Source organism: Rhinopithecus roxellana, chromosome 15 (genome assembly GCF_007565055.1).
Source record: "Rhinopithecus roxellana isolate Shanxi Qingling chromosome 15, ASM756505v1, whole genome shotgun sequence".
Taxonomy (NCBI): Eukaryota; Metazoa; Chordata; class Mammalia; order Primates; family Cercopithecidae; genus Rhinopithecus; species Rhinopithecus roxellana.
In genome coordinates, this window is record NC_044563.1 from 8,422,538 (window position 1) to 8,450,366 (window position 27,829).

Sequence of the window (27,829 nt, forward strand, 5' to 3'; positions counted from 1 at the left end):
GCTTTTTCTTCCCTGGTCAGAAGCTTCCGAGTGGGAGAAACACAGAGGCGGCCGTCCTCTGTTGCTTCCTGGGACGTGGCCCTCTTCCCGACCTCGGTCGCCGGAGCGCGCAGGGGTTGGGAATCCGCAGGGCACTAGGACCCGGCGGGGCGGAGGGGGCAGCCCATGTGCTGCGATTCGCTCCCTCCCACCCCACTGCTCCCGCTCCATTGTCTGGGAACTGCAGCCGCGGGGCGGGCGGGCGGCGGCGGCGGCGGCGGCGGCCGGGACCCAGCGGGCCAGGTGTGGCCGGCGCGAAGCGGGTGCGGGAGATGCCAGGTGGGACCAGGTCCACCTGAGCCGCCCGCCTGGTCCCCGCCTTCTGTGGGAAGGATGTGCGCGCTGATGGCCAGACGCGCGGCAGCGGCCCCCCGGGGGCCCTACGGCCCCTTGCTCTGCCTCCTGGTGGCCCTCGCCGTGGACGTCGTGAGAGGTCAGCGGGAGGGGAGGGCCGGGCCGGGGCGAGTGGGAGCGAGTGATGCCCGGGAGCCACGAACCTTCGGGTTCTCGGACTGAACCCTGAGCGGGGTCGCCCCGCAGCGCCCTGAAGGTCGGAGAGGTCTTGCCCTCGGGAACCTTTCCCCAGCCGCTCGTCCCTAAGGTTTCCTTCACCTTGCACGACCCGGCAACTCCTTCCTGACCCGCAGCGACCCGGGGCAGCCTGGCGCAGGGGCTTCCCCGTCCCGCACCTTCTGCGAGGGGCCCCTCAGCCCGGGCATCAAACCCAGCTGCCCCGGTCCCGGGCGCGCTAACGTCATCCCCACTCCCTCATCTGTGGTCTGTAGCGCTGCACCCTCCTAGCCTCCTTCCGCCAACACCAACCCACGCCCCTCGGGAGTGGAAAGCAGCCCCTTTGCCTGGGACCTGCAAGATACGCAAGCGCTCCCTCCGCCTTCCTCCAGAGGCTCCCTGACTTTGGCGTCTCCAGGGATGGCCGCATCCTTGCCTTCCAGAGCCCTTGGGAGGATTCCTGTCACTGGGGGAAAGGGCAGCAACTTCCCTGTTCTTCGGGGTGGGGGTCGGACTCCCTTGACCTGAGCTAGCTGGGCTGTGGCTGCAAGGCAAAGGATGCCACAGAAGACAGGGGGACAGTGAAACATTCTCTGCCCTCCTCCCCACCGAGCAGAGCCGAGCTCTGGGTGATGGGAGTTCGTGGGAGTCAGGCTAAGAGCATCTTGTAATTATGGAGGCAATGGAGTAGGAGGCAAACCTGAAGCCAGTGGCTGCCCCTAGAGAGCAGTAGTCACCTGTTACGCTTGGGGCAGGGGGCAGGGGGCAGGGAGAGCCTCTCAGTCATATTATGCTCCTTGGTGGGGAGGGCCAGGAAGGAGGTTGAAACCAATTCCCCCACCCCCACCCACAGCCCAGCTGTGGGGCTGAGAGGGAGCTAGCTGTGGGGTTGCTTTCAGCCACCTGCTCCCCAGCCCGAGGGACCCGGTGGGAGTCCTACTAGAGAGAGGAGGAAAACCTTGTCAAATCCATTACGCAGCAGCAGCAATAATGCCTCCCCCCTCCAGACAGCACTCCACAGTTTACACAGCCCTGTCCTGTCCACAGTGTCACCTAATGCTTCTCCCCTTTTACAAGTGAGGAAACAGGCTTCAAAATGTTAATGCCTGACCCAAGTTTCATCAGTTTAAGTTCAGGTCTCCAGGCTCCCAGGAAATCCTCTCTAGGGAGAGCTTCCTAGTTTGGGGGAATTCCAGGATGAGCACAACAAGGTCCCTGGTTGATGGGAAGATTACTAATTCAGAGGAGGCACCCAGGGTTGCAAAAGACAGGAGACTGGTGGGAAGGCGAGTAACCAAGGAGGGTTTCCTTCAGAAGGATGCGGTATTCATTCATGGCTCTGAATGAGGAGGGAGGTGCCACCAGGCAGAGCAGAGGAGAGGAGGTGCGCTCCAGGGCATGAAGCCTGCAGGGTGCACCGTGGCAGTGAAGAGTGGAGAGAGAGGTGGCAGGTGGAGAGGCCGGATGATCTAGTGGTTAATGCCTGGGATGAACTCCTAGCTCCTTCACTCTCTAGCTGTGGAACCACAGGCAAGTTCCTTAACCTCTCTGCCTCATTTTCTACATCCACAAAATGGGATTCATCATAATAGAACCTAGTTCACAGAATTATTCCAAAGACTCAAATAGTTCATACACATGTAGTATTTAAATTCTCACCTTCATATAGCATTCAGAAAATGCTAATTATTATTAGTGCTCATAGTTAGGACAAACCAATATGGCCTTAGTGATCCTTTGTCCTTCTGATGATTGACTATTTTGACAGTCGCCCCAGGCTCATGGTCTCCACCCCACCCCCAGGGCAAGCAAGTGCCTTCACAGATCTCTTCAGCACGTTCCGCACCTGCCCATCCCACACTTGCACTCGATACCAGTCAGTTCAGGGATGAAGGGAGCAAGCTTGGAAAGATGCTTCAGGTTGCCATGGCAATGATGGGGGAGGACGGGTGGATGCCCAGCAAAGCCTGGCCAAGGATTCAGGGCAGAGAAAGCTCACTTCATTACTATCTTTTACCACACTGGCCCAGTCTGGGGACAGTTGTACCCCGGAAGTGCCTTGGTATCAGAGGCAAGTAGACAGAGGGCAGAAGCTGGAGAAAAGCAGACATTGAGAAGGCTGTTGGAGAGAAGAAAGCCAAGGTCTGTGCAAAGTAGAAGGAATGGTTGGGAAGTGTCCAGTCCTGGACTCAGATTCGAATCCTGGTTTTGCTACATACTACCTGCGTGAGGCTCTTTAAGCCTCAGTGACGTCATCTGTGAAATGGTGGTGAGAGGGGAAGGGACATTTACAGCCGTTTTCTCCCTCCCCTGCCCACAATTACTGTGCCCAGCATGGCACTCAGGTCAGCCCCTGCCAGCGCTGAAGCTGTTGCCATCTCTCCCTCTTATCCCTCTTCAGTGGACTGTGGCCAGGCTCCCCTAGACCCTGTCTACCTGCCAGCAGCCCTGGAGCTCCTAGACGCCCCTGAGCACTTCCGTGTGCAGCAGGTGGGCCACTACCCACCTGCCAACTCCTCTCTGAGCTCCCGATCTGAGACTTTTCTGCTCCTGCAGCCCTGGCCCAGGGCCCAGCCACTTCTCCGGGCCTCCTACCCGCCTTTTGCCACTCAGCAGGTAAGGAGGGGGCACCAGGGACTCTCAGGCTAACAGGACTCAGGGCCTGAGGTCTGCTGGGTATGGCTTGGGAGCCTTCCCCAGCCCCTGCTGTGCTCCTCATATTCCAGAGGGGGAAACTGAAGCCCACAAAAGTTCTCTTCTGCCAAGCTGGGATCCCATCTTTCTAGATCTTCCCCCGCAACCTCCTCTTTTGTTAAGACCTCTCATTCTCCCTCCAGGTGGTCCCTCCTCGAGTCACTGAGCCCCACCAACGGCCAGTCCCATGGGACGTGCGGGCCGTGTCAGTGGAAGCGGCCGTGACTCCAGCGGAGCCCCATGCCCGGGTTCTCTTCCACCTCAAAGGGCAGGATTGGCCACCAGGGTCTGGCAGCCTGCCCTGTGCCCGGCTCCATGCCACACACCCTGCAGGCACTGCTCACCAAGCCTGCCGCTTCCAGGTGAGTAGACAGGCCCCACCTAGGCTGGTCCTGCTGCAGCTGCATCAGCCAGGTGGTGGGCCCACCGCAGAGAGGAAGTCCCCACCCCTGGGAAGCGTGGGGGTTGTGGACCACCCGACTCCTTTTCTAGCTTTTTTTTTTCTAGCTAGCCCCCACTAGCTTTCAGTGCTGTGAAAAGGTTATTTAGGGCCCCAGAGGGAGTTCAGTCCTTGGTGTGACTTTGAGCAAGTAACTTAATCTCTCTGAGATTCAGTTTCCTCATCTGAAGAATGGGGTGATAACAATTCCTACCTCATCTGGAGTTGGAGGAAGGAATAAGTGAGGTGAATGTAAGGATAGCTTATGGCAGAGTAATCACTCAGCCAGTATGTTTGCGTTATTAGTATTACTTGTATAATTGCTGTTTCCACTAGTTTGGAGTCTAGCACAGGACTACATGGGAGAGGCGTCTCTTGGGCTTTAGGATTCTGAGAAGAAGACTAGATTCTAGGCAGGACAGTCCTGGGCTTGGTTAGGGTGAGGCACCGGGATTGGCTTTCTTTGTAATGAGTCCTTTCCCAAGGTAATGAGCTCTTGCTTCAGTGCTCCAGAGAGGGATATTTGCCCCAATCATGTTCACCTACATGCTCTCCCTCCTTGCCACCCTCGCCGTAGGTCCCTAACCTTTGGACAGAGCCCTCATAGGAAGGCCCTCATTCTTTGTGTCCTTTTCTGTCCTAAGTTCACGCAAAGGTCTTTCCCAAGGTCTGAAGAGTGGTCTGCGGACATGCTCTGAAACCTAGACCTGGTTTGAAGCCCCAGCCATGTCGCCGGTTTGCTGGGTCACCCAGGCTATGTCTCCGGCCCATGCTGGGCCTCCCTTTCATGAGCCCCTCCAGCTCTGCGTTGCCTGCCATGGGTGCTGAGAATCCTGTTGCTCGCCCTGCGCCCACCCACATGCCAATTACTGCTGTCGTGTCTTCACAGCCATCCCTGGGCGCCTGCGTGGTGGAGTTGGAGCTTCCCTCGCACTGGTTCTCCCAGGCCTCCACCACACGGGCCGAGCTGGCCTACACGCTTGAGCCTGCGGCCGAGGGCCCTGGGGGCTGTGGCTCCGGTGAGGAGAACGACCCGGGGGAGCAGGCCCTCCCAGTGGGGGGTGTGGAGCTGCGCCCAGCAGACCCCCCGCAGTACCAGGAGGTACCTCTGGACGAGTCTGTGACTCTGCGGGTGCCTGACGTGCCAGTACGGCCTGGCCAGCTCTTTAGTGCTACCCTCCTGCTTCGGCACAACTTCACAGCCAGCCTCCTGACCCTGCGGTGAGCACCAGGCCGTGGGGATGGGTGAGGGTGGGAACCTCTGTGGGAAGACTAGGGACAGGTACCTGCTCCTCTTGGGGTCCTTGCTGGAATCCTTGACCTCTGCAAAACATGAGGTCATGTTTTTTACCCGGAAGGAGTTTGCTCCACCAAACTCCTTCCAGGTAAAAAGCCATGATTGTGCTGGTAGGAGCCCACCATGGGCACAGCCCTGGAATTAGAGTCAGAAGTAGGAAGCCGCCTCTCTCCCTGGCACCTCCCTGAGATTCCTTTATCCAGTGGGGCTAACAATGGTCCAGCTCCAGGCCAGCTGCAAGGCTCCAGGGAGGGGAACCCGTAAAGGGCTTAGAGACTGGAAAATGCAGTACCTAAGCGTGGGCTCTTGCTCCAGTGCTCTGGAGACGGATATTTGCCCCAATCACATTCACCTACATGCTCTCCCTCCTTGCCACCCTCGCCGTAGGTCCCTAGGCTTTGGACAGAGCCTGCTCTTCCCCATAGGAAGGCCCTCATTCTTTGTGTCCTTTTCTGTAATAAGTTCCCCCAAAGCAGCCCCCACCTACCTACCCAGTTCACCGGGCAAGGGCTTGCAGAGTATGACTTGCTTTTGGAGTCTAGCGCAGGAATTCATGGGTGAGATATCTCTTAGGCTTTAGGATTCTGAGAAGCCTGAGTTCTAGGCAGGATAGTCCTGGGCTTGGTTACGGTGAGGCACTGGGACTGGTTCACTTTGTAATGAGACCTTTCCTGAGGGTTGAAGAGTGTCTGCAGACATGCTTTGAAACCTAGACCTCGTTTCAAGCCCTGCCTGGGTTTGTGCGTGGCCCGTCTCTGTGTCTCCCCATCTCCTACACCCTCCTATTCTCACTCTTATTAAGCAGATCTTTCCTAGACACTTGCGGCCTGCCAAGCCCTGTGTCTTCACTCTGCAGATCCAAACACGAGCAAGGGCCAGTCCCTATCTGGCAGAAAGGGGCCCCCAGTGGTAGGGAAGGGAGCTGGATGGGCATGAATTGGATTAGAAGGCGTGTGGGTGTGTAAGCACTGAGGGAGGTTCAAAGTGCTGTGGGAGCTTGGGTCACTGGGTGCAGTAAGGGGGAAATTCATCCCACCACTGGAAAAGCTTTCTAAAGGAGATGGTCTGTGAGTTGTTGGTGGCTTAAAGCATCAGCAGGTAAAGTAAGAAAGGGCAGAGCAGACTGAAGGCACAGACTGGGCAAAGACTTGGAGCCACGAATGGGTGCTATGTGTGGGGGGAAGAACTTGTGTGTAGTTGAAGCAGAGAGTGCATGGAGAGATGTCACAGCCAAAGGTAAGGCTGAACCAGACCCTGGAAGGCCCCCGAATGCCAGGCTAAGGTTTAACCTTATGGGAAGTGGGGAGGCGTAAGTGGTCTTTGGGTGGGGGAGAGCTGGAAGGTGTGAGCTGCACTGAGGCGGGGTCCTTCTGGGTTGGAGGATGGTGAAGAGGAGATTCAGACTGGAGCCGGGGAGGTCAGAGGGCTTCGGCCCCTTGTCTTTCCCCTTCAATCCAGCCCACACTTCAGCATCCACCTTGCCAAACTGAGCCTATACCCTCTTCCCCAGGATCAAGGTGAAGAAGGGGCTGCATGTGACAGCCGCCCGCCCAGCCCAGCCCACACTGTGGACTGCCAAGCTGGACCGCTTCAAGGGTTCCAAGCACCACACCACCCTCATCACCTGCCACCGTGCTGGGCTCACAGAGCCAGACTCCAGGTGGGTAGTTTCCCTCCACCCAGGGGGCAAGGGAGGGAGGGCTGGTTATAGAGTGCAGGTGGGCAGACTTGGGAGCTGCCATGCTGCCTCTAGATCCCCAGGTGAGCAGACACAAGGACAGACTTTTTCAAGGAGGCAGCACAAAGCAGGCATCATTCATTCATTCATTCGGCCACTATCTTCCCAGCCCCAGCCATGTGCCAGGCATAGCAAGTGTCTGTGAGTGTTATTCTAAGTGATGCCAACCAATCCTGTCCCCCAGGTATAGCCCTCATAGCCACTACTCCATCCCTCTGCTGCTACCAAATGGTTCTTTCTCTGGGCCATTCACATTTCCCCAAAAAGCCCAGCTGCAGTTCTGCAGTTGTGAACTCTTCTTATTCATGCCCTGAGCCTGGGTCAGGGCCATGGACTCGGTAGCCCCAGTTTGAATTCTGGTTCTGATGCTTTTGGGGTGGGCAAAACCTGGGGCAAGCCAGTGAACATTCCCCTAACCAAGCCTCAGTTTCTTCACTTGTAAAATAGGAATAATAATGCATCCCTTAGCATTTTTGAAAATAAAGTACTGCATATCAAGCACCCAGGATGGTTCCCAGCACATAGATGTTTGTTTGATCGGAGGAAGCTTATCATTCAGAGGGTCAAGTGTTTGGTCCTGGGACCTGGAAGTGAATCTCCCGCATACCACCTCAGTGGCTGTGGAAAGCAGAAATCTGGGGGAAGCGGGCCCAGGCAGACAGGGGAGCAAGCCACCTTGCCGGATGGAAGGTGGTTAAGTGGCTTCAAGGATCTTAGAGAGGCCAAGAGTGGGTCAGAGTTTGGGCTGGAGCGAGGATGCTTGGGTTTAGATCTCAGCCCTGCTACTTTTTGCTGTGTGGTCTTATGTGAGCTATATAACCTCTGTGCCTCAGTTTTCTCCTGTGTAAAATTGGGATAATCATGAATGTAGTAACAGCTGAGATCATACCTGGCAGCTAGCAAGCACTTGGCTTCTCTCTCTCTTTTGGCCGGCAGTCCCCTTGAACTGTTTGAGTTCCTGTGGGTGGACTTCATGGTGGAGAATAGCACTGGTGGGGGCGTAGCGGTCACTCGCCCCGTCACGTGGCAGCTGGAGTACCCCGGCCAGGCCCCTGAAGCAGAGAAGGACAAAATGGTGTGGGAAATCCTGGTGTCAGAGCGAGACATCAGAGCCCTTATCCCACTGGCCAAGGTAAGGAGACCTCCATCTCTGCCGGGGAAGGCTGGAGGCCAAGTCCCAGGAGCCCATGCGCTGAGGGACCTGGGGCTGAGCCCCTCCTCCACCCCCAGGCTGAGGAGCTGGTGAATACAGCACCACTGACTGGAGTACCCCAGCATGTCCCCGTGCGCCTTGTCACTGTGGACGGCGGGGGGGCCTTGGTGGAGGTGACAGAGCATGTCGGCTGCGAGTCGGCCAACACGCAGGTCCTGCAGGTGAGTGGCAGGTACCCAGCTCATGTGAGTCTGCATTTGTATGGGCACAGTTACACACGCACCCCTTTCCTCCTTCCTCATGTGGGTCCCCAAGAGAACAGCTTCTTCTTGAGACCAGAAACCTCATGGGAGGAACCACAGCTTCAATTTCTTTTGTTCCAGCCACCTCTCTCCCAAATCAAGTGGGAGCCAAGTAACCCTGACAGTCCCCAATCTTAGACACTTTCACGCTCATTATTGCATGGGCAGGTGAGCTGGCCTGAGAGTTGAGAGCACGTACTTTGTGATCAGAAAGTTTTAGTTTGAAACACATCCTTGTTGTCAACCAGCTGTGTGATCATGGACTGATCTCTTAACCTCTCTGAGCCTTGTTCCCTAAACTTGAAAATGGGAACATATCTTTGGTTGTTGTAAGAATTAAAAGCACCTTAAGACAGTATTCGACAGATAGCAGGAGCTGAAACAATGGCGCCTACTGCTGTTATAATATGATGTAATAATTATACAATGGTAAAAATTATTATTATTATTACTGGTGATTGTGAAGCAAAAAAAAAGGGGGGTGAGTAGAGCAACTTTCTTATCTTGAAATTCTAAGAGGGGAAGCATGGAGCCTGCATGTATGCAAATCGCAGCCACCTGAAGGGAGAAGGTGCCTTTCCCCACTTGTGGCTCCCTTTGCTCAAATGTGTGTGGTTCCTGCTGGAGGGCCTTGGTGGGGAGATCTGCTTTGCCCCACCTCTGCCTACCTGGCTGTAGCTGGCTGCCAGGTGGCTCCAAGAGCAATGTCAAAGGCCAGCATGAATAAGGAGCCAAAGTTTTGGGTTCACACCCCTGCTCTGCCAGGAGGAAGACTGGTATGCAATGGCCAGTTCCCCTGACTGAGCCCCAGGGAAACTCAAGGAATGGCCCCTACAGTAAAATCTTAAAGAACAGGGGCTTAACCAACAGTCCTGCTGCAACATGCATTCCCATGAGACACAGAGCCGAACTCAGTGGGAGCCCATCCTATGGCCCGAGGTCAGGGCTGCGGTCTTCTGGCCCATGCCTTTTTTTTTGGTTTTGTTTTGTTTTTAATCTATTTATCTATTTATTTATTTGAGACAGAGTCTCACTCTGTCCCCAGACTGGAGTGCAATGATACAGTCCCGCTTATTGCAGTCTCAGCTTCCCAGGCTCAAGGGATCCTCCCACCTCAGCCTCCCCAGTAGCTAGGACTATAGGCACGTGCCACCACCCCTGGCTGATGTATTGTATTTTTTGTAGAGAGGGGTTTTTGCCATGTTGCCCAGGCTGGCCTCAAACTCATGGACTCAAGCAATCCACCCACCTCGGCCTCTCAGAGTGCTGGGACTACAGGCATGAGCCACCCACCGGGCCCAAACTCACACCTATCTTTAGTGGCTTAGCCCGCCCGCCTGCCCTCTACCCTTCCACAGGTGTCTGAGGCCTGTGATGCCGTGTTCGTGGCTGGCAAGGAGAGCCGGGGCGCCCGGGGGGTGCGGGTGGACTTCTGGTGGCGCCGGCTCCGGGCCTCACTGCGGCTGACAGTGTGGGCCCCGCTGCTACCACTGCGCATCGAGCTCACCGACACCACCCTGGAGCAGGTCCGCGGCTGGAGGGTACCTAGCCCTGCCGAAGGGTGAGTGGAGGCCTGAGAAAGCTGGCAGGCCTTGGCGAGTCACACTGGGACGGAGAGGCGCAGGGGACACAGCCATGGGCCCAAGTTGGGGTATGGAAAACTGCCGCGTTGCTTGCAGTTCTTTCTGCCCACCTCCACCCTGGACCGCCCATCCAATGACAGCTTTCTGTGAAATTGCTGACCTCCGCATCCCTCTCCTTCCCTGCCTCATTTTTCCCCTAGCACCCTCCACTTCCTAATCTACCTCAGTACTGGTTAATGTTGCCTGTCCATCCTTTCCACGCTCCTCCCCCGAGAATGTCAGCCCCTTGAAGCCGGGGTCTGTCTATGCTGGTCACTGCTGTACCCTCAGAGCCTAAGATGACACAGAGCTTAGGAAACGAACACCCTTGGAGGGGGCTCCCCAAAACCCAGGGCGAAGTGGCCCACGCCTCTGGAATCTAGCTTCCAGGCCCTTCAGAGAGTGAGCGTCCCCAGGGTCCCCGTAAGAGAGCATCTCCCCTGGGGTCCACTTGGGAGCAAGAGCGGTGATCGAGGCACAGCACCGGTCCGGAGTGGGCTGGGGGTCGAAGGGCTTGACCCCAAGAGGGGCGGATGTCTGCCTTTGGGAAACAGGAGCCGCTGGCGATTAGGAGCCGCCGGGGAGGAGCTGGGGATCTTCAGCAGCTGGGCTCTGGGCAGGCTGGGGCCGGGCAGCGCTGACAGCCAGTTCCGGCCTCCCTGCCCTGCAGGCCTGTGGAACCCGCCGCAGAGGCGGCAGATGAGACCGAGCGGCGCGCCCGTGGCTGCCACCTGCAGTACCAGCGCGCCGGTGTGCGGTTCCTCGCCCCCTTCGCTGCCCACCCGCTGGACGGCGGCCGCCGCCTCACGCACCTGCTTGGCTCCAACTGGCTGCTGGACGTGTCCCACCTTGTGGCGCCACATGCCCGCGTGCTGGACCCGCGTGTGGCCTCGCTGGAGGGCGGCCGCGTCCTGGTGGGCCGGGAGCCCGGTGTCACCTCCATTGAGGTAAGCAGCCCGGGACCAGGAGAGCAGACCCCCTGAGAAGGGTGGAGGGGCCCCCAAAATGCTTGCAGGTGGGAGTGAAGAGTGTGCCAGGAGCCCAGAGTGTGTGGGCGAGTTGTGAGGTCTAGGTCTGAGAGCAGTGGGATTGGGGATGGGTTCAGAATGGGGTGGCTGCATAAGGGGGGAAGCCCTCTAGCTATGAAGGGCTGAGGTGTGGGTAATGTGGGGACCACGTCTTGAGGGAAAAGGGAACTGTCCCCTAGGTGTGGGATTGGGGTCCACGTATGCACTGGGGTGCAAAGAGTAGAGGGAGAGTAGCCAGTGAGGCTGCTGGGAGCTCCTTTTTCCCTCTGGGTGGGGGCTGTCCATGGCAAAGACCCCCCCACCTCCGGAGAGCAGCCTATAAGGGTGCTGGGAGCACCCGGTTCCCTCTGGGTGGGGGCTGTCTGTATAGAAGGCTCCCCCACCTCCAGCTCCTTCCCACCCTCAGGTGCGTTCCCCGCTGTCTGACTCCATCCTGGGGGAGCAGGCCCTGGCTGTGACGGACGACAAGGTCTCAGTGCTGGAGCTGAGGGTGCAGCCAGTGATAGGCATCTCGCTGACCTTGAGCCGGGGCACTGCCCACCCCGGGGAGGTCACAGCCACGTGCTGGGCACAGTCAGCCCTTCCCGCCCCAAAGCAGGTGACAGTTGGGGGGTCAGGGGGATGAGGTCAACATCTCCAGATGGGGGCTCATGGTAGAGGGGGATGGGAGGAAGGGGAACCTGGCACCTTGACCCCTTAGGGTTTTCAGAGTGAGGACTGACTCTGTGAGGTAGTGAGCTCTCTGCAGCTGGAGGTGATCAAGCAGTGGCTGGAGTATGGCAGTGGGAGGTTGGTTAGATGGCTCTAACTGAGGACCCTCCCAATAACTCAGACCCTAGGACTGAGTGGCAGACAGGTGATTGACACGCATCCCCTCTCTCCCTGTGTTTTGTCTATCTGCCTGTGTCTCTGTTTTCTCTCTGGTCTCTCTTCCATGTGGCCTGTCTCTGTGGGAGTGGTTTCTCTGTGCATGCGTGCGTGCCCTCGCGTGTCTCTGCCTGTGTCTGTGTGCCCCACAGGAGGTGGCCCTCTCCCTATGGCTGTCCTTCTCTGATCACACTGTGGCCCCGGCTGAGCTCTATGACCGCCGTGACCTGGGACTGTCCGTCTCAGCCGAGGAGCCTGGGGCCATCCTGCCAGCTGAGGAGCAGGGCGCCCAGCTCGGGGTGGTGGTGAGTGGGGCAGGTGCCGAGGGGTTGCCGCTGCATGTGGCTCTACACCCGCCCGAGCCCTGCCGCCGGGGCCGCCACCGTGTGCCTCTGGCCTCTGGCACCGCCTGGCTGGGGCTGCCCCCTGCCTCCACTCCAGCCCCTGCCCTTCCATCCAGCCCTGCTTGGAGCCCACCAGCCACAGAAGCCACCATGGGTGGTGAACGGCAGGCGGCAGGCAGTGTCGGGGACAATATAGGTGTGAGGGGTAAGTTTGAGCGGGCAGAGGAGGAGGCCAGGAAGGAGGACACCAAAGCCAGGGAGGAGGAGGAGGAAGAGGAGGAGGAGATGGTCCCTGCCCCTCAGCGTGTCACCGACCTAGAGCTGGGCATGTACGCCCTGCTGGGAATCTTCTGCGTGGCCATCTTCGTCTTCTTGGTCAATGGTGTGGTCTTCGTCCTGCGCTATCAGCGCAAAGAGCCTCCCGACAGTGCCACTGACCCCACCTCCCCCCAGCCCCACAACTGGGTCTGGCTGGGCACTGACCAGGAGGAACTGAGCCGCCAGCTGGACCGGCAGTCCCCTGGCCTGCCCAAGGGGGAGGGGGGCTGCCCCTGTGAGAGTGGGGGAGGAGGGGAGGCCCCTACCCTGGCCCCTGGCCCTCCTGGGGGCACCACCGGCTCCTCAAGCACCCTGGCCCGAAAGGAGGCTGGGGGGCGGCGGAAGCGAGTAGAGTTTGTGACATTTGCGCCAGCCCCTCCAGCCCAGCCACCTGAGGAGCCTGCAGGGGCCCCTGCTGTGCAGTCCATCCTTGTGGCAGGCGAGGAGGACATCCGCTGGGTGTGTGAGGACATGGGGCTGAAGGACCCTGAGGCGCTTCGCAACTACATGGAGAGGATCCGGGGCAGCTCCTGACCCTCCACAGCCACCTGGTCAGCCACCAGCTGGGGCAACAACGGTGGAGGTCCCACCGAGCCTCTCGCCTGCCCCCCCCACCGCTCGTCTGGTGCTTGTTGATCCAAGTCCCCTGCCTGGTCCCCCGCAAGGACTCCCACCCAGGCCCCCTCTGCCCTGCCCCTTGTCATGGACCATGGTCGTGAGGAAGGGCTCATGCCCGTTATTTATGGGAACCATTTCATTCTAACAGAATAAACCGAGAAGGAAACCAGAGCTGGGACTGCTGCTGTCTGTCTGGTGGAGTGAAGCAAGGGGGCTGGAATGGGCTGTGTTCAGCCCCTGTCCCTGCTGAAACAGCTGTGGGAGGCTGGGCCCTGGGACACCCTCTCATAGCGTCCAGCGATCCAGACAAATAGGAGAGCCGTGACAGCCTGAATGCCAGCCAGCAGGAAGAAGTAGAGGTCCATCCGGCAATTGTTGATGTTCCCTGGGGAAAGGAGAGGTTAGATTTGGGTCAGGACAGGGATCCTCTGACTCGCGCCCTGTGCCTGCCGTGTCCCAGCCCTGGGGCTGGCAGCTGAGGCCATGTGGGCAGTGGTGGGATCTGAAGACACTGGACAGATACCCGCTTATGTCTGGCTTCCTGAAGGTCTCCAGGGGTATCTACAATTCCTCTTCCGCTATTCAGAAGGGGGTATGAAATACAAACACCATGAGAAAGGTAACCTTTCAGCCAGAAATGGCAGAGTTCCAGAAGCAGTAAGGAGCCTTGGAGGTCCACTCAGTTCAACAGTTGGGGAAACAAAGGCCCAGGGAGGGAGGCCATGCTGCGGTTGACTGGCCAAGCCCAGACTAGAACCCCATTCTCCAAGTCTAGCCCTCCTCTTGCTTCTGCCCAGAGTCAAAGCACTTAGCAGTTGCCACCTCCTTTCCAAGCCTCCCTCCACCCATGTCCCACTCCTGGGGAGGCCCCATACTCACCGAAGTCCTCAGGGCAGTGCAGCCAGCCCCCAGGCAAGGACAGCAGTGCCACGAGGCTGGAGCCCAACAGTGAGCCCACCCCCGACAGGCAGAAGAAGATGCCCATGATGGCACCTTGCATGGAGCGCGGGGCCTCTGAGTAGGCAAACTCCAGGCCTGCGGAGAGGGAGCAGAGAGGATCTCAGGGGCTGGTGCAGGTGCAGAGAACAGGCTCAGGCCCCTGCCTGCTGCCCCCGACCCTGCCCCCACCAAGCCACCCTCCAGGCTTCCCTTGGATGCCTGTCCCCTCAATGGCAATGACAGCACCTATGCATCAATGCCGCCTTTCCCTCTGCCCTGCTTACCTGCCTCCTGGCTGAACACCTGCACTGGGGTGCTCCATGCGCTGCCCCAGTAGCTCTGTCTCCCCTCCTCCCCTTCCTGCTAGGTCGCTCATTTCAGTGACAGCACCATCTTTACTTCCTCTCTCTCCCCACCATCTCTGCCCACCTTCAATGTCATCGTCGAATCATTTTGATACAACCTCTGAAATCTATTCTAAATGTATGTCCTTCTCTCTGTTTCCTCTTCTCTGGGTCCAACCCCAGTCCTGGTCACTTTCTGCAAATGCCTCTTAAACTCCCCTGACTCTTGTCCTCCTCACACAGCCAGGAGCATCTGTGTAAAGCATCTCGGATGGGGTCCTTTCCGGCCAAAACCCCCTGGAGGGTTGCCTTCAGGGGAAATCCCAAAGTGCAGGCTCAGCCCACAAATTCGACACCTCCACTGCACTTCCCTTGCCTCTCCAGTCCTATCCCCCACACTTCCCAAAGGCTTGAGTCTTTGCTTATGCTGTTCCCTCTGCCTGTAAGACCCCTCCTCCTACCCACTCACCTGCCTGCCCCCCCTCCATGCTTAAGGGCTCCCACCACACTCTGCCCTGACTTCCACAGCACTCCACTGGCTCACTGTTTGCCTGACTCTCTCCCCATCTGCGTGAGCTCCCAGGGTCAGTTTTTTCTTTATATCTGACCCAGCCTAGCCCTGGGCCCACAGCTGAGGAAGCCCTTGCTTTTTTGCTGCCTGAAGGGCCTGCCCCAGCCTTGTAGCTCTAGCTCCCAGCCCAGGGAAGGAGGTTGGGAGGGTGGGGAGCGAAGGACATGGAAATCCATTATTATGACCCAGAGTACAGTGTGCTATGATAGAGAGATGAACACAGGGCGGGAAGGGAGGGCCCCTTCCTCCCAAGGACCTTGGTATTTAGGCTCAGAATTGAAGGGGAAATCGGAGTTCACCTTCAATCTCAGGTAGAGGGAACAGCAACTTCAAAGACACAGAGGGTGGAGAACCTGGCACCAGGGGAATACGTGGAGAGCTGGCGTGGGAAGTGCCTTGCTTGCCTCCAAATCCCCAGTGCCTATCACAGTGGCTGACTTGAACCAGGTGCCAATAATAGATCCCCGTTGAGTGAAAGAGCGCTGGTCAGAAAACACTGCCTTCCTCCATGCAGATGGGCCCTGGAGGCTGCAGCCCTGGGGCCCCTGACTTTGAGGTGCCACCGGGCAGAGCCCATCACTGGTGTAGGAGCAGGGGAGGGGATCCAGGGTACCTGGGATGCTGGCAAAAATCTCGCTGATCCCAATGAGCAGGTACTGAGGGATCTGCCACCAGATGGACAGTGGTGCCGCGTTGTACAGGACCTCCCCAATCTGCTGGGACACGGTTTGGTTGTGGTGGATGTAGTGTAAGCGCTCCATCTCCAGGACTCCTGGTGGAGGAGTAGAGGGGGATTATAGTCAGGCCTACCCCAGGCAGCTTAGCCCACAGCAGAGCTTGTACATGGCGGGGGTGGGGTGCTCATGAAGTAGCCAAAGATTAAGCAGCAGGCCAGGAAAAGAATCCTGGACTCGGGGTGGAGGAGGAGGCCAAGATGCGACCAGCTCTTCCCTTTTGGAGTTGGCTGCTAGAAGCTCCGAGCCGAGTTTTGCACTCATTAATAACTCTCATTAATGGAGAACCTGTTATGTGCTAGGCATTTACTATGCATCCTTGCTGGTGAAAAAAGTGAAACAGGTTAAGCAACCAGCCCACAGTCACACAGCTGATAAGTAGTCAGGGCTGGATTTGAGCGCTGGTATGTCTGGTTTCAAAGCTGGCCTACTTTCCACAATATCACATGACTTCTCTACTGCAGCGTCAAATACTGCTGTAGTGTTTCTAACCTGGCTTTCAAATTTAATTATGTTATCTCCTTCTCCTGCGTTGCTTGGGAGATAGCTGTGCTCTAGTGGAATGAACATTGGACATGGAGTTGGGGGACCTGGTTTCCCAGCCTGGCTAGCTGTGTGACCTTGGGCAAATCACTTAACCTCTCTAGACTCAGTTCCCTTATGCAAGAAGCAGGAATAACATTCCCAGGATTATTGTGAGGATAAAATAGGACAAACTGCTTTAAGGATATAGCTGGAATAAAATCTAGTTGGGTTTTCACACTTTCAACACAATACCATTTATGGAGGTTTCATTTCTCCAGCTCACACTTGTGATCCAGGCACACTACTGAGTGCTTTACAGACTTCATCTCCTTTAATCCTCACAACAACCCCCATCAGACTGAGTTCCACAAGGGCAGAGCCCTGCTCAGGGCCCGAATGATACCTGTCCCCGTTTTAGAGACTTGGTCTCTAAAACAGGTGAGTTTAGAGACTCACCTGTTCCCCCTCAGAGACTCTAAGGAACTTCAGGGTTATAAAGTTACTAAGTAAAAAGGGTTCAGGTTTGTGCAACAGTGTGAAAGACTTCTTTAGCTGCCCCCTCACACCCCCACCCTCAACCCCCACGTTGTAACAAATGGCTCCAGATCCTTTTAAAACGAAGAAGGAAGAGAAATTTTTTTTTAAGTCTTCTTTTGCCGCTAAGTGGAAAATTCATTCAACACATTTATGGAGGGCCCACATGCATGTCATAGCAGTGAATAAAAAAGAATAACAATCCCTGCCTTCAAGGAACTTATAATTCACTGGGGAAAATATTTGTTCCTCTCTTGGCCTGAGGTTCCTCTTCTGCCAAAATGAGGGGCAGCTGGACTAGATAGGAGGGTCTCTTTCAGCTTGTACCTCTGGGAAGCCAACACTGACGCCCACTGGGAGAGGCTGAACTTGGCCCAGGCTACCACTTCAGCATCAGCCCATGGCGGACCAGACTTCCCCAAGCCCAAAGTTCAGCCCCCTGCCCCACACCCCTCTGCACACCTGCCACAATGACGGAGGTAAAACCAAAGAACATCCCCAGAGCCATCTTCTGCAGAGCAGACGGAAGCAGCTTGCACCGCAGCAGTAAAGGGTCGATCAAGCGGTCCTTCAGAGGGACCAGAATCAGCACCACCACGACGTTGGCCAGGAGGAGCCAGGCTTCCGGGATCTGGGCAGGAGGAAGTCAAGAGAGGCAGGCTAGCAGAGTGGAAGGAGCCTGGCTGCAGTCAGGAGACCTGGACTCTAGACTGGCCCTGAGTGACCCAGGGGTCCAGCTCCTTCCCCTCTCTGGAACTCACATTCCTCAGCTGTGTAGCCAGGGAGTGGGATTATATAGAGATGGCAGATAGGTTCCTCTTGTATTCTAACTTTTATCAGTTGGTAGTGGCTGATTATGGAACACTTACGGGCTCAGCATAAAAAAGTCATGATTGACTAGTGATGTCTGCCATAGGCAAGGAAATGGAGTACAATGGCAAATTTCTCATTTATCTGCCAGCTCTACAGATCATTCATTTCTTGAGTCTCTGAAATGCCAAGGAACTGGTTTAGAAAGCTCTGGGAAAGGCAGAGATCTAGGTATCTAAGGGTCCCAGAGAAACGGGGGACAAGGAAGAGTTGAAAAGGGACCTGAGTGTGCTTAATCTGAGGCTGCAGACTCGGCAGCGAGGCCTGCTTCAGAGTGGCAGCATGGTGGTGTGCAGCCGGCCTGAATTCCTTCAAGCAGGTGAGCATCTTGGCAGGATCCCTGCACTGTGACACAAGTTCTCCCACCCTCCAGGTGCTTTTCCTGTATCCCGAGGTTGCCTTGCAGCCAGGAAAGGGGAGTGTGAAGGCAGTTTCATTTCCTCCTCTTCTCAGAGGAAGCTGCTACCTGGCCTGAACTGGGTGCTGAACACATGCTTTATTTCTCACCTTATAGCTGCTGCCCTGGGCTCTCAGGGCCATGGAGATGTTGGATGGGTTGGCTGGGAAAATGTTTGGGATGTGGAGGTGAAGACCCTGCAGGACATAGGTGGACTGCATCTGCCAAGAGAGACGGGGATGAGCCTGGAACAGAACTGGCTGTGCCCCCTCCCAGCTCCCAGGTGGTATTCCTCAGCCAGAGCACAGGGCAGCTGGGCAGCTGTCCCTTCCCCCAGTCTCAGGGAGATAGTCACCTTCCCACCCTCTTTTCTCCTACATAGCTGGGCTGAGCAGGGAGCTTCCTGCGCTCTGCTCTCAGGCCTGTAGGCGGGCCTTATCCCAGAGCCCAGGCACAGCTGGTCTGACTCGTATTCGTGTCCCCAGGGCCCAGCACAGGGTAAGCATGGATAAATGTTTGTTGAAATGGCTGCCCCCACAGGGAGTTCTCATCTCACACTGAAATCAAGCTGAGTCCCACAGGTTGACACAAGCACTGCATAGACATGGACTTGCCGGAATGGCTCTGGACACAGCTGTAGGAGCAGGGCCCAGGGGCCACGTCCTATACCAGGCATTGCCCCTTTAGTTGCTACATAATGGAGTAGGATCCAGGAGACTCCCACCGGAAGCACCAGGGCAGGGGAGGGCATGTGGGCTGCTCAGGGCAGTAGCCATTTACCAACTGGTATGGAAAGAAGTCAGTATCTGATTGGTATGACTGAGAATCAGCCATGGACACCCTCCCACCACATGCCACTGTCTCATCATAGACATACTCTGTGTGCCCCTAAGTAGCAGGCTGGGAGCTCCAACAAATGTTCCTGTGAATGGGATATGAAAGGCAATGATCTTATAGCCTGGGGGCTAGCATTAAGCTGCTAGCCACCCTCCTAACAATCATACACACACACACACAATCACTGACCTCCCCACTGGGAGTAATACGGTGAGTGGGAGGCAATAGTTCTCAACTCTGAGTATCAGTATCATCTGAAAAGTTTCTTTTTTTTTTTGAGATGGAGTCTCGCTCTGTCGCCGAGACTGGAGTACAGTGGCCGGATCTTGGCTCACTGCAAGCTCCGCCTCCCGGGTTTATGCCATTCTCCTGCCTCAGCCTCCCGAGTAGCTGGGACTACAGGCGCCCGCCACCACGCCCAGCTAGTTTTTTTGTATTTTTTAGTAGAGACGGGGTTTCACTGTGTTAGCCAGGATGGTCTCGATCTCCTGACCTCGTGATCTGCCTGTCTTGGCCTCCCAAAGTGCTGGGATTACAGGCTTGAGCCACTGCACCCGGCCTGAAAAGTTTTTTAAACTAGAGACTTCCCCAGCAATTCTGATTCAATAGCCTAGGGTTGGACTTGGAATCTGTTTTTAAAACCCAGCATATTTTTAAAAGCTCTGCCTGTGATTCTGAAGCACAGCCAGGTTGGGGAACCACTGTTGCAAAGTACCCACTTTTGTGAGCTTGCCCCTGACCTGCCTGACGTGGGGTCTTGGGCAGCTGACACACCCTCCCTAGGCCTCAGCTACCAAGTCGGACAATCTGAATGCGGCAGAGCTGGAAAAGCCTCTCGTTTAAGCCACCCGTTGTACATGTGAGGAAACAGGCCCAGAGAGATGAGGTGACTTATTCAAGGACCTAGCCTGGCACAAAGCCATCCCAGTAATTCAATTCCCGCAGGTGGTATCTCAGGAGGAAGCCGTCTCCAGAGTTCCTCTTGCCACACCACCCGAAGGAGTTGGATTGCTGAGATGGCTTTGTGCCAGGCCCCATGCTAGCTGGTACGGGGCAGCACCTCACTTTATTCCCAGACTTTCCTGCTTTCCACATGCCCTGGGCCTCTATGATGAGAACTGAAGCCATTCAGGTGGTGAGTGGGCAGTCAGGCCCCCAGAGAAAAAGGGTAGGGGTGCTCACCTGGAAGTAGACCATCCAGTAGGGCACCAGGGTCACCATGACGGGCAAGATCTTCACCAGCACCTGGAAGTTGGCGATGTCCTCTTGTGGGGAAGCCCCAGGCTGGGGAGACCTCTGGTCAGGCAGCAGGCAGGCACCTTGATGGTCTCTGTGGGACCCCAGGGGCAGCAGATAAAACAGCAGTCAAGGCTTGGCTTGGTGGCTCATGCCTGTAATCCCAGCACTTTGGGAGGCTAAGGTGGGTGGATGACCTGAGGTCAGGAGTTCAAGACCAGTCTGGCCAACATGGTGAAACCCTGTCTCTACTAAAAATACAAAAAGTAGCCAGGCTGTTTTGGTGTGCACCTGTAGTCCCAGCTACTTGGGAGGCTGAGACAGGAGAATTTCTTGAACCTGGGAGATGGACGTTGCAGTGAGCCAAGATTGTGCCACTGCGCTCCAGCCTGGGCAACAGAGCCAGACTCCCTCTCAAAAAACAAGCAAGCAAACAAACAAACACAGCAGCCATAAACTTCCCCACCACCTCGGCCACTGTTTTCACTCCCACCATCACCCCCTAATTTAATCCTCCTCTCAGTATCAGCATGTCTCTGAAATCAGTACCCTCATCTCCTCCACCCCACCTTCACCATCATCACCACCATTGCCAAAGCCAGCATCCTTACTATCATCACCTTTAGTAAGGTGGCTGCTGTCAGCAGAATCATCCTCTCCACAGAGTTTCCATTCCCATCACCATCACTCTTTTTCAGTGTTGGCACCACCACTGCCAATATTATTCTATCCTTTCTTTTGTTGCAAAGGTGCCTAACCAAGACTCATTCCACTCTAGAGCTGTGGCCCCTCCGGGTCCTGAGGGAAGTAAGACCAGAGACTGTGGAAAACAGTCTGAAGGGATTTTTTGGCTTGTAGCACCAATTTGCCACAGGAACCAGGGGAGTCCCAGTCTAAGCCTGACTGAGAGAGAGAGACGCTATTACAGATTTGATACATCAACATTCCCCCCACTTGCTGTCCCAAGTCCATCCTCCTCAACAGTCAACATGACAACCCTCTCATTCCACGACAAGGCATAGAGAGTGGAGAGGTGGGGGTAGAGGAAACATCAGTAGGTGACAGGATTGATCAATCACTGCTGCAACCTTTACCCTTTGCCCTTTGTCCTGAGAGCTTTCTGACCTCTTTTTGTCCAAGAGCCTTGCATCGTTCTTTGAGATTCCAAAAGGGACAATACTAGTGTGGTCATCTCCAAAGACAGTCACTGTCAACTCCACCCTTCCCAGCGTGTGCTGCCATTTTGCCACCAACAGGTAGAGTTTACTTTTCCTGCCATTGTTTCCCTGCTGGCCCTCTGATGGCTTTGACCTGTTAGAATAAAGCAGAAGTGGTGGTCTGGGGCTTCAACGCCTCTTAAGGGCATTAAGAAGACCCATAACTTCTGCTTTCTTCCCTCTTCTGCATTCTTGGAATGCTCCCTCCTCTTGCAACCCTCACAAGATGCTGTGAGAAGTTCAAGCCACAAGGTAAGACCACATGAAGGGGAAATCTAGGTGCTCTGGTCCACATAGTCCCAGCTGAGTTCCCAGCCAACAGCCCACATTGACTGCCAGCCATGTAAGTGAGCAGACGCAGATGTTCCAGCCCTTTCCAGATTCCAAATGACTACAACCCCAGTGCCATCATGAGAAACAGAACTGCCCTACTGAGCCCAATCACTCAGAACTGGGAGAGGAGATAACGAGGTCATTTAAATCAGTAAGATCCGGTGTGGTTTGTTAGGCAGTGATAGATAATGAAAACCACCACACTTCTTGGCTCCCGACAACTTACAAACCTCTAGCAATATGCCAGATTGGGGAAAGCATGTTCTTCACCTTTTTCATCTAGATCCTATTGACAGGAGCTGTAACTGGTTGCAAGGTCTGGAGACAGATTTGCTTAGTGTAAGTAGACAGTTAATTTAGGAAGGCGAGGAGCAAAAGGAAGCCATGGGACCTAAGGTCATTCAGAAACTTCCTCCCTTGGATGTCAGCTAATGGGGAGGGAGAGAGTTTGGTCGATTTCCTAAGACGCTGTAATGGTTAATAATAGGGTAATGTGGAATTATTCACATTATATCCCAACAGCCTTCACTGGAACCACCATCCCTCATCCCCTCCTTTAATGCCATTGTCATTTCCATTGCCAATGTTTGTGTCTTCAGTGTAGATACCAACGCCATCATCCTTATCCTTACTACCATCTTCACTGTCGAGACCCCGATCATCCTCACACTTCCTTTTTTTTCTTTTTTCTTTCTTTCTTTTTTTTTTTTTTTTTTTCTGTTCTGTCACCCAGGCTGGAGTGCAGTGGCACCATCATGGCTCACTCCAGCCTCAACCTCCTGGACTCGATTGATCCTTCTATGTCAGCCTCCCGAGTAGCTGAGACCACAGACAGGCACATGCCACCACACCCCACTCATTTTTGTATTTTTTTTGTAGAGATGAGTTTTCACCATGTTGCCCAGGCTGGCCTCAAATCCCAGGCTCAAGAGAGCCGCCAGCTTCAGCCTCCCAAAGTGCTTAGAGAGATAGCCACTGCCCCCCAGCCCCATCCTCACACATTCTATACGTAGATGGCCACCAATAATACCACCACCACCAGCACCACCACTACCTTGACCTCCGTCCTCAGTCACAGTGGGCAGCTCTGGCCCACTGGAGAGCAGATCATCATAAAAAGCTATCACTGTAGCTGAACCAGAATATCTGCAATCCAGACCATCCCTCCCCAGAAGCAGTCTAGCGCTTCTCCAAGCTTGGAGGCTCCTGGCACCCAGAGCCCCTCCTTACCTGGCCAAGTGTCGTTGCCACAGCTGGGGGCAGCAGTTTTGGAGAGCAAGCTTAAGCATAGAGGACACTTGGCTGCCCATGGGGGGCTTGGTGATGAAGACGGGGGTGGCAAAGAGGAAGATGAAAAATGCCAGGCCCACACAGCCCACAGGGATGCTGTAGCCCAGCAGGAAACTGATGTTCTGCTGAATAAAAGCCACCACCAGCAGCGACAGCACAGCACCCAGGTTGATGCTCCAGTAAAACCAGTTGAAGAAGCGGCGGGTGGCATCGCGGCCGAGATCCATCACCTGCCATTCAGGAAGGGTTGAGAGTGAGGGCCAAAGGGGTTCGGGGCACTCTCTGTACCCTAACCCTCCCTCCTACAGAGATACTTCTTGGGGTCAGTGGGTGGTGGGCGTTCCGACACTTTCCTAGTCTCTGATCACTAAACAGACACTCAGTAAATATTTGCTGAATGAATGAATGAATCCTCTTGGGAGTCACTTGCTAAAGATCAGGACATTTGGCCCAGCTGCTTTTGCATACCCATGACACACATTGCTTTTTTATTGTTGCAGAGGAACACATACAACAGATGTCTCGGATGCCACTTGTTCATTTCTGGTTGATTTATCCCTTTGTCTTTGACTGAGCAACCTACACTATTCATTACTTCTATAATCAGAAAAAAGCCAATAAAGATCTCAGTTTTGTTGCACATTATTAAAAATGTTGTATGCATATTACTGGAAGAACAGAAGTCTGAGTGAGAATTTCCTCTGCAATTCAGAGGCAAGCAGAGAAACCTATTGTGACCCATCCTTTCACCCAATTTTTGTTCCTCTGATATGTGGCAGAGGTGGTCCCAGGCACAGCCCCAAGAGTGAGTTCTGGCCTGGTGAAAAAAGCATTTTTTTTTCAGGCCTCCCAGCAAGGGTAGATGGGCTGAAAATCTGTACCCACGATTTGGATCAATCAGCAACAGCCAGGCCCCAGGCCCCTTCTGGTCTGTTGGCTCCAGTCAGCTGCACTGGCTGCTCCCACATCTCCCAGACCCAGGTCCCAGATTCTGACTCAGCAGGTCTGGGACAGAACCTGGGTATCTGCATTTTTAAAAAAAGCAGTGAAGAGTAGGGGCCATTTCAATGGAGAGAATACATGCTTCTCTACATTGCTAAACCAGTCACCCTTTCGATACCCCTGCAAATCTCAGGATCCATTACTGCCTTTCACCTAGAGATTTATATTTCCACTAGCTGGGGCGATTTTGTCAAACTTTACTTTCTATAGTTGCACTGAGGAAAATATAAGTATTTATTTTTCCTTTTTCAAAAGTAAAATTATAGTCCACACGGATGCACTTAAAACCACATTCCATTGGAGATTCTGGGGGTCCTCTTGGCAATGGGGAGGGAGGGGCATGCCAGCTCCCTGATCATTCTCGCTCTAGACTTTCTTTTTTTTTTTTTTTTTTTGAGACGGAGTCTCACTCTGTCGCCCCGGCTGGAGTGCAGTGGCCGGATCTCAGCTCACTGCAAGCTCCGCCTCCCGGGTTCCCGCCATTCTCCCGCCTCAGCCTCCAAGTAGCTGGGACTACAGGCGCCCGCCACCGCGCCCGGCTAGTTTTTTGTATTTTTAGTAGAGACGGGGTTTCACCGTGTTAGCCAGGAGGGTCTCGATCTCCTGACCTTGTGATCTACCCGCCTCGGCCTCCCAAAGTGCTGGGATTACAGGCTTGAGCCACCGCGCCCGGCCTAGACTTTCAAGTAGAATATTGAATAGGTCCCATTAGAAGCAGCCATTCCATTTATTAATTGGAAGTAAATGAATGTGACTATTGTAACTCTAAGAGGGAAGACCAGGCAGCCCATTCAGGATATAAATGAGTTCTTTTAGAATGAGCAGACACTTTGTCGAGAGTGATGGATGGCCCTTTCTGAAATCAGCAAGTGTGTGAAACACGCAGCTCCTGGGGTATAGCTATTGCCAGATGGTGCCAGTCCCACCCACCCCCACATCCCCCATCTGACTGCCCCCCTGAATTCTGCAGCAGCTTCCTGCCTGTTGTGAAGTACCCACTCTTGTTAACCCATACACTGTCTACAGTGCAGCCAGAGCCATTTTTGAAGACCTCAAATCCAGTGATGTGCATTCCTGCCTCAAACCATTTCGGTGTTTCTGCACTGTCCTAGGGATCAGGTCCCGACTTCATGAGGCAGCCTTGCAGCCTGCCCTTGCTCCACCCAAAGTTCATGCCCAGCCAAGGGGAGAATGTACAGGAGCTTCTAGCACTGTTGGTGCCACAGGAGGCTCTGCTCAGTGGCCTGGTCTCCAGAAGAGCAATTCTGCCACAGGAGGTACTGGATGGGTGAGGCTCTCTGGAGGTCAACAGGGTCAAGGACACAGGTTAAGGGTACTGGGTTGGGGGTGCTAGTGGGATATCAACGAAATAACATGATTAAAGGAAGATGAGAGATTCCCATTGACAAATATTGGGGGTCTCTAAGTCTGAAGGAATGTCAACAACAAGTAAGAAATGGCCAGGGTTGACCAGTCACAGTGGCTCACGCCTGTAATCTCAGCACTTTGAGAGGCTGAGGCAGGTGGATCACCTGAGGTCAGGAGTCAAGACCAGCCTGGCCAACATGGCAAAACCACATCTCTACTAAAAAAATACAAAAATTAGCCAGTGTGGTGGTGGGCATCTATAATCCCAGCTACTTGGGAGACTGAGGCAGGGAGAATTGCTTGAACCCGGGAGGCGGAGGTTGCAGAGAGCTGAGATCACACCACTGCACTCCAGCCCGGGCAACAGAGCAAGACTCCATCTCAAAAAACAAACAAACAAACAAAAAAAAAAAAAAAATAGAAAGAAAAAGAAATGGCCAGGGTTGTCCTGGGGGCACGAAGTCATCATCAACGGATCCTAAACAAGCTGGACAAGTGACTCCTTGCCAACGACACTGGAAACTGCTTAGGTGCTGAATTGTGGGTGCCAACTGGATGAAATGATCCTTTTGAAAAATGTCCCCTTTATGAGTATAATATATGCAATCAAAGAACATTTGAAAAACTGAGACAATTAAGAAGAAAGTGCAATTAGTCCAGTGGCCTGATCATATTACTGTGACAATGTTTCTCTCGTTTCCTTTCATTGACACCTCGTCTTTCCACATGGCTGCAGTCCTATCTGTATGCAGTCCTGCATCTGGCTTTTGCTCATATACACCATATGTAGTTATTTTAATAATATTACATTTTAGTCTAAAGTATTGTCTAATATCACACTGGGAACAGCTATCAAAACACAGCCGTGTTGTTGGGCATTTACTCATTCATTTAGCAAATAATTATTAAATTTCTTCTACGTGCCATGCTCTGTCCACAGGGGAATGGAGATAGGCTCAGAGGTTGAGCTAAGGGAGAAGACCAGGCAGCCCATTCGGGATATAAATGAGTTCTTGCCCATGTGCCTTCAGCTAGTGAAGGGCAGAGCTGGGATCTGAGCAAGTCGGCCTGACAACCTCCAGCACTGCTGGTAGGAAGAGGCTGGCTCCATCCTGCCCTGCCTGCACATCCCCATAATACACAGAGGAGGCTCATGGTGGGACCTGGAGTCCAGCTGCCCTTGCTCGGCTGCTTGACCCTCCATGTCACCTTGGACGAGTTGATTAATGCCATGAAACTTCTCAGTGTCTTTCTCTGTAAAATGGGCATAATAATTCCTACCTCCTGGGTGGTGAAGAGTATTAAATCAGTTAAACAGTGAAAGTGCTTAGCATAGGGCCTACAAGTAGCTCAAAGAAGACCAACCCTTCCGGCGTGGTGGCTCACGCCTGTAATCCCAGTGCTTTGGGAGGCGGAGGCAGGTGGATCATCTGAGGTCAGGAGTTCGAGACCAACATGGTGAAACTCCAGCTCCATTTAAAAAAAAAAAAAATTAGCTGGGCATGGTAGCAGGCCCCTGTAATCCCAGCTACTTTGGAGGCTAAGGCGGGAGAATCGCTTGAACCCGGGAGGCTGAGGTTGCAGTGAGCTGAGATCGCGCCACTGCACTGCAGCCTGGGCAACAGAGTGAAACTCCGTCTCAAAAAATAAAACCAACCAACAAACAAAAATAACCATGGTTATTCCCACTGCGGTTGCCATCGGTTCTGCAAGGGCTAGCACCCCTCTTCTTTCAAATCAGGAAACTAGGCGCAGGCAGGGGACGTGGTTTGTCCCAGGTCACGCTGGGGGTCAGCCCTCCTTCCCTCCACACCCGCCGGAATCGGCCGGGGCAGGCCTCCTGCCACTCACCTGGTCGGCACCGAAGGAGGTGAGGTTGCTCCGGACGGAGCTGGCGGCCAGGGCGAGGAGCAGCAGCCCCGCGTAGAGGACGGGCGCGCAGTAGGGGCTGGGCGAGGCTCGCGGGCAGTCGGGCGAGGGGCAGGCAGGTCCCAGCGGCGACTCGGGCATCTCTCCGCAGAAGGAGCTGCGGCCGTCGGGGAAGGCGGTGGCGGGCAGCAGGCCCGAGGCGGCCAGGTAGAGCAGCAGGCTGAGCGCGACCGCGCGGTAGCGGCCCAGGTACACGTCGGCCAGCCAGCCGCCCACGGGCGCCAACAGGTAGGAGGCGCCCAGGAATACCAGCGCGGCGCGCGACGCCTGCTCGCCCGCCCAGTTGAAGTTGGTGCTGTTTAGGTAGAGCACGAGGTTGGCAGTGATGCCGAAGAAGGCGGCGCGCTCCAGCATCTCCACTAGCAGCACCGCCGCGCCCGCCGCCCGCCGCCACCGTCGAGGGCCCTGCACGCCGCGAGGCAGCAGCGGCCGGCGCTCCCCGGGCACGCGGGGCTGCTCCCGGGCGCGCGGCGCGGGCATCCTGGCTCCGGGCTGGGCCCCCCTCGGCTCTCCTCTCCCCGCCTCAGAGCCCTGCACTCCTGCCCGCGGGCCTCGGCCGTCTCCCCCACCCAACTGGCTGGCCCTCCTTTCTCACCGCTTTGGCCCACCCTTCCCTCCTGTCCCCTCTCCCTTTCTTGCCCTACCCTTCCTGTTCCTCCGCTCACTACCCGGACTCTACCACCTCCTCCCTAATTTTCAACTCCCCTCTCCCTTCCCCTACCCCTAAGCCTTCC

The 27,829-nt window shown here is 55.1% G+C and overlaps 2 protein-coding genes across 2 annotated transcripts; one reads left to right on the forward strand and one right to left on the reverse strand.

Moving 5' to 3' along the window:
• On the forward strand, positions 1 to 13,140 carry TMEM132A (transmembrane protein 132A). The gene is made up of 11 exons (XM_010384957.2): positions 1 to 472; positions 2,951 to 3,165; positions 3,387 to 3,605; positions 4,572 to 4,903; positions 6,490 to 6,639; positions 7,654 to 7,849; positions 7,948 to 8,091; positions 9,531 to 9,733; positions 10,465 to 10,741; positions 11,229 to 11,420; positions 11,842 to 13,140. Exons 1-11 carry the CDS (start codon positions 166 to 168, stop codon positions 12,883 to 12,885), a joined length of 3,279 nt encoding a protein of 1,092 aa, XP_010383259.2. The 5' UTR covers positions 1 to 165; the 3' UTR covers positions 12,886 to 13,140.
• SLC15A3 (solute carrier family 15 member 3) lies at positions 13,065 to 27,794 on the reverse strand. The gene is made up of 8 exons (XM_010384958.2): positions 27,018 to 27,794; positions 22,737 to 23,026; positions 19,903 to 20,050; positions 17,994 to 18,104; positions 17,079 to 17,247; positions 15,437 to 15,595; positions 13,849 to 14,004; positions 13,065 to 13,354 (listed from the first exon to the last, which is right to left on the reverse strand). Exons 1-8 carry the CDS (start codon positions 27,573 to 27,575, stop codon positions 13,200 to 13,202), a joined length of 1,746 nt encoding a protein of 581 aa, XP_010383260.1. The 5' UTR covers positions 27,576 to 27,794; the 3' UTR covers positions 13,065 to 13,199.
• Positions 27,795 to 27,829: the final 35 nt, after the last annotated feature.

Coding starts and splice junctions, on each gene's coding strand:
- TMEM132A (XM_010384957.2), top strand. CDS start 166: ATGTGCTGCGATTCGCTCCCTCCCACCCCACTGCTCCCGCTCCATTGT. Junction 473..2,950: donor CGCCGTGGACGTCGTGAGAG/GTCAGCGGGAGG, acceptor ATCCCTCTTCAG/TGGACTGTGGCCAGGCTCCC. Junction 3,166..3,386: donor CGCCTTTTGCCACTCAGCAG/GTAAGGAGGGGG, acceptor TTCTCCCTCCAG/GTGGTCCCTCCTCGAGTCAC.
- SLC15A3 (XM_010384958.2), bottom strand. CDS start 27,575: ATGCCCGCGCCGCGCGCCCGGGAGCAGCCCCGCGTGCCCGGGGAGCGC. Junction 17,248..17,993: donor CCCAGGGCAGCAGCTATAAG/GTGAGAAATAAA, acceptor CCTCCTGCCCAG/ATCCCGGAAGCCTGGCTCCT. Junction 14,005..15,436: donor GATTTTTGCCAGCATCCCAG/GTACCCTGGATC, acceptor CCCTCTCCGCAG/GCCTGGAGTTTGCCTACTCA.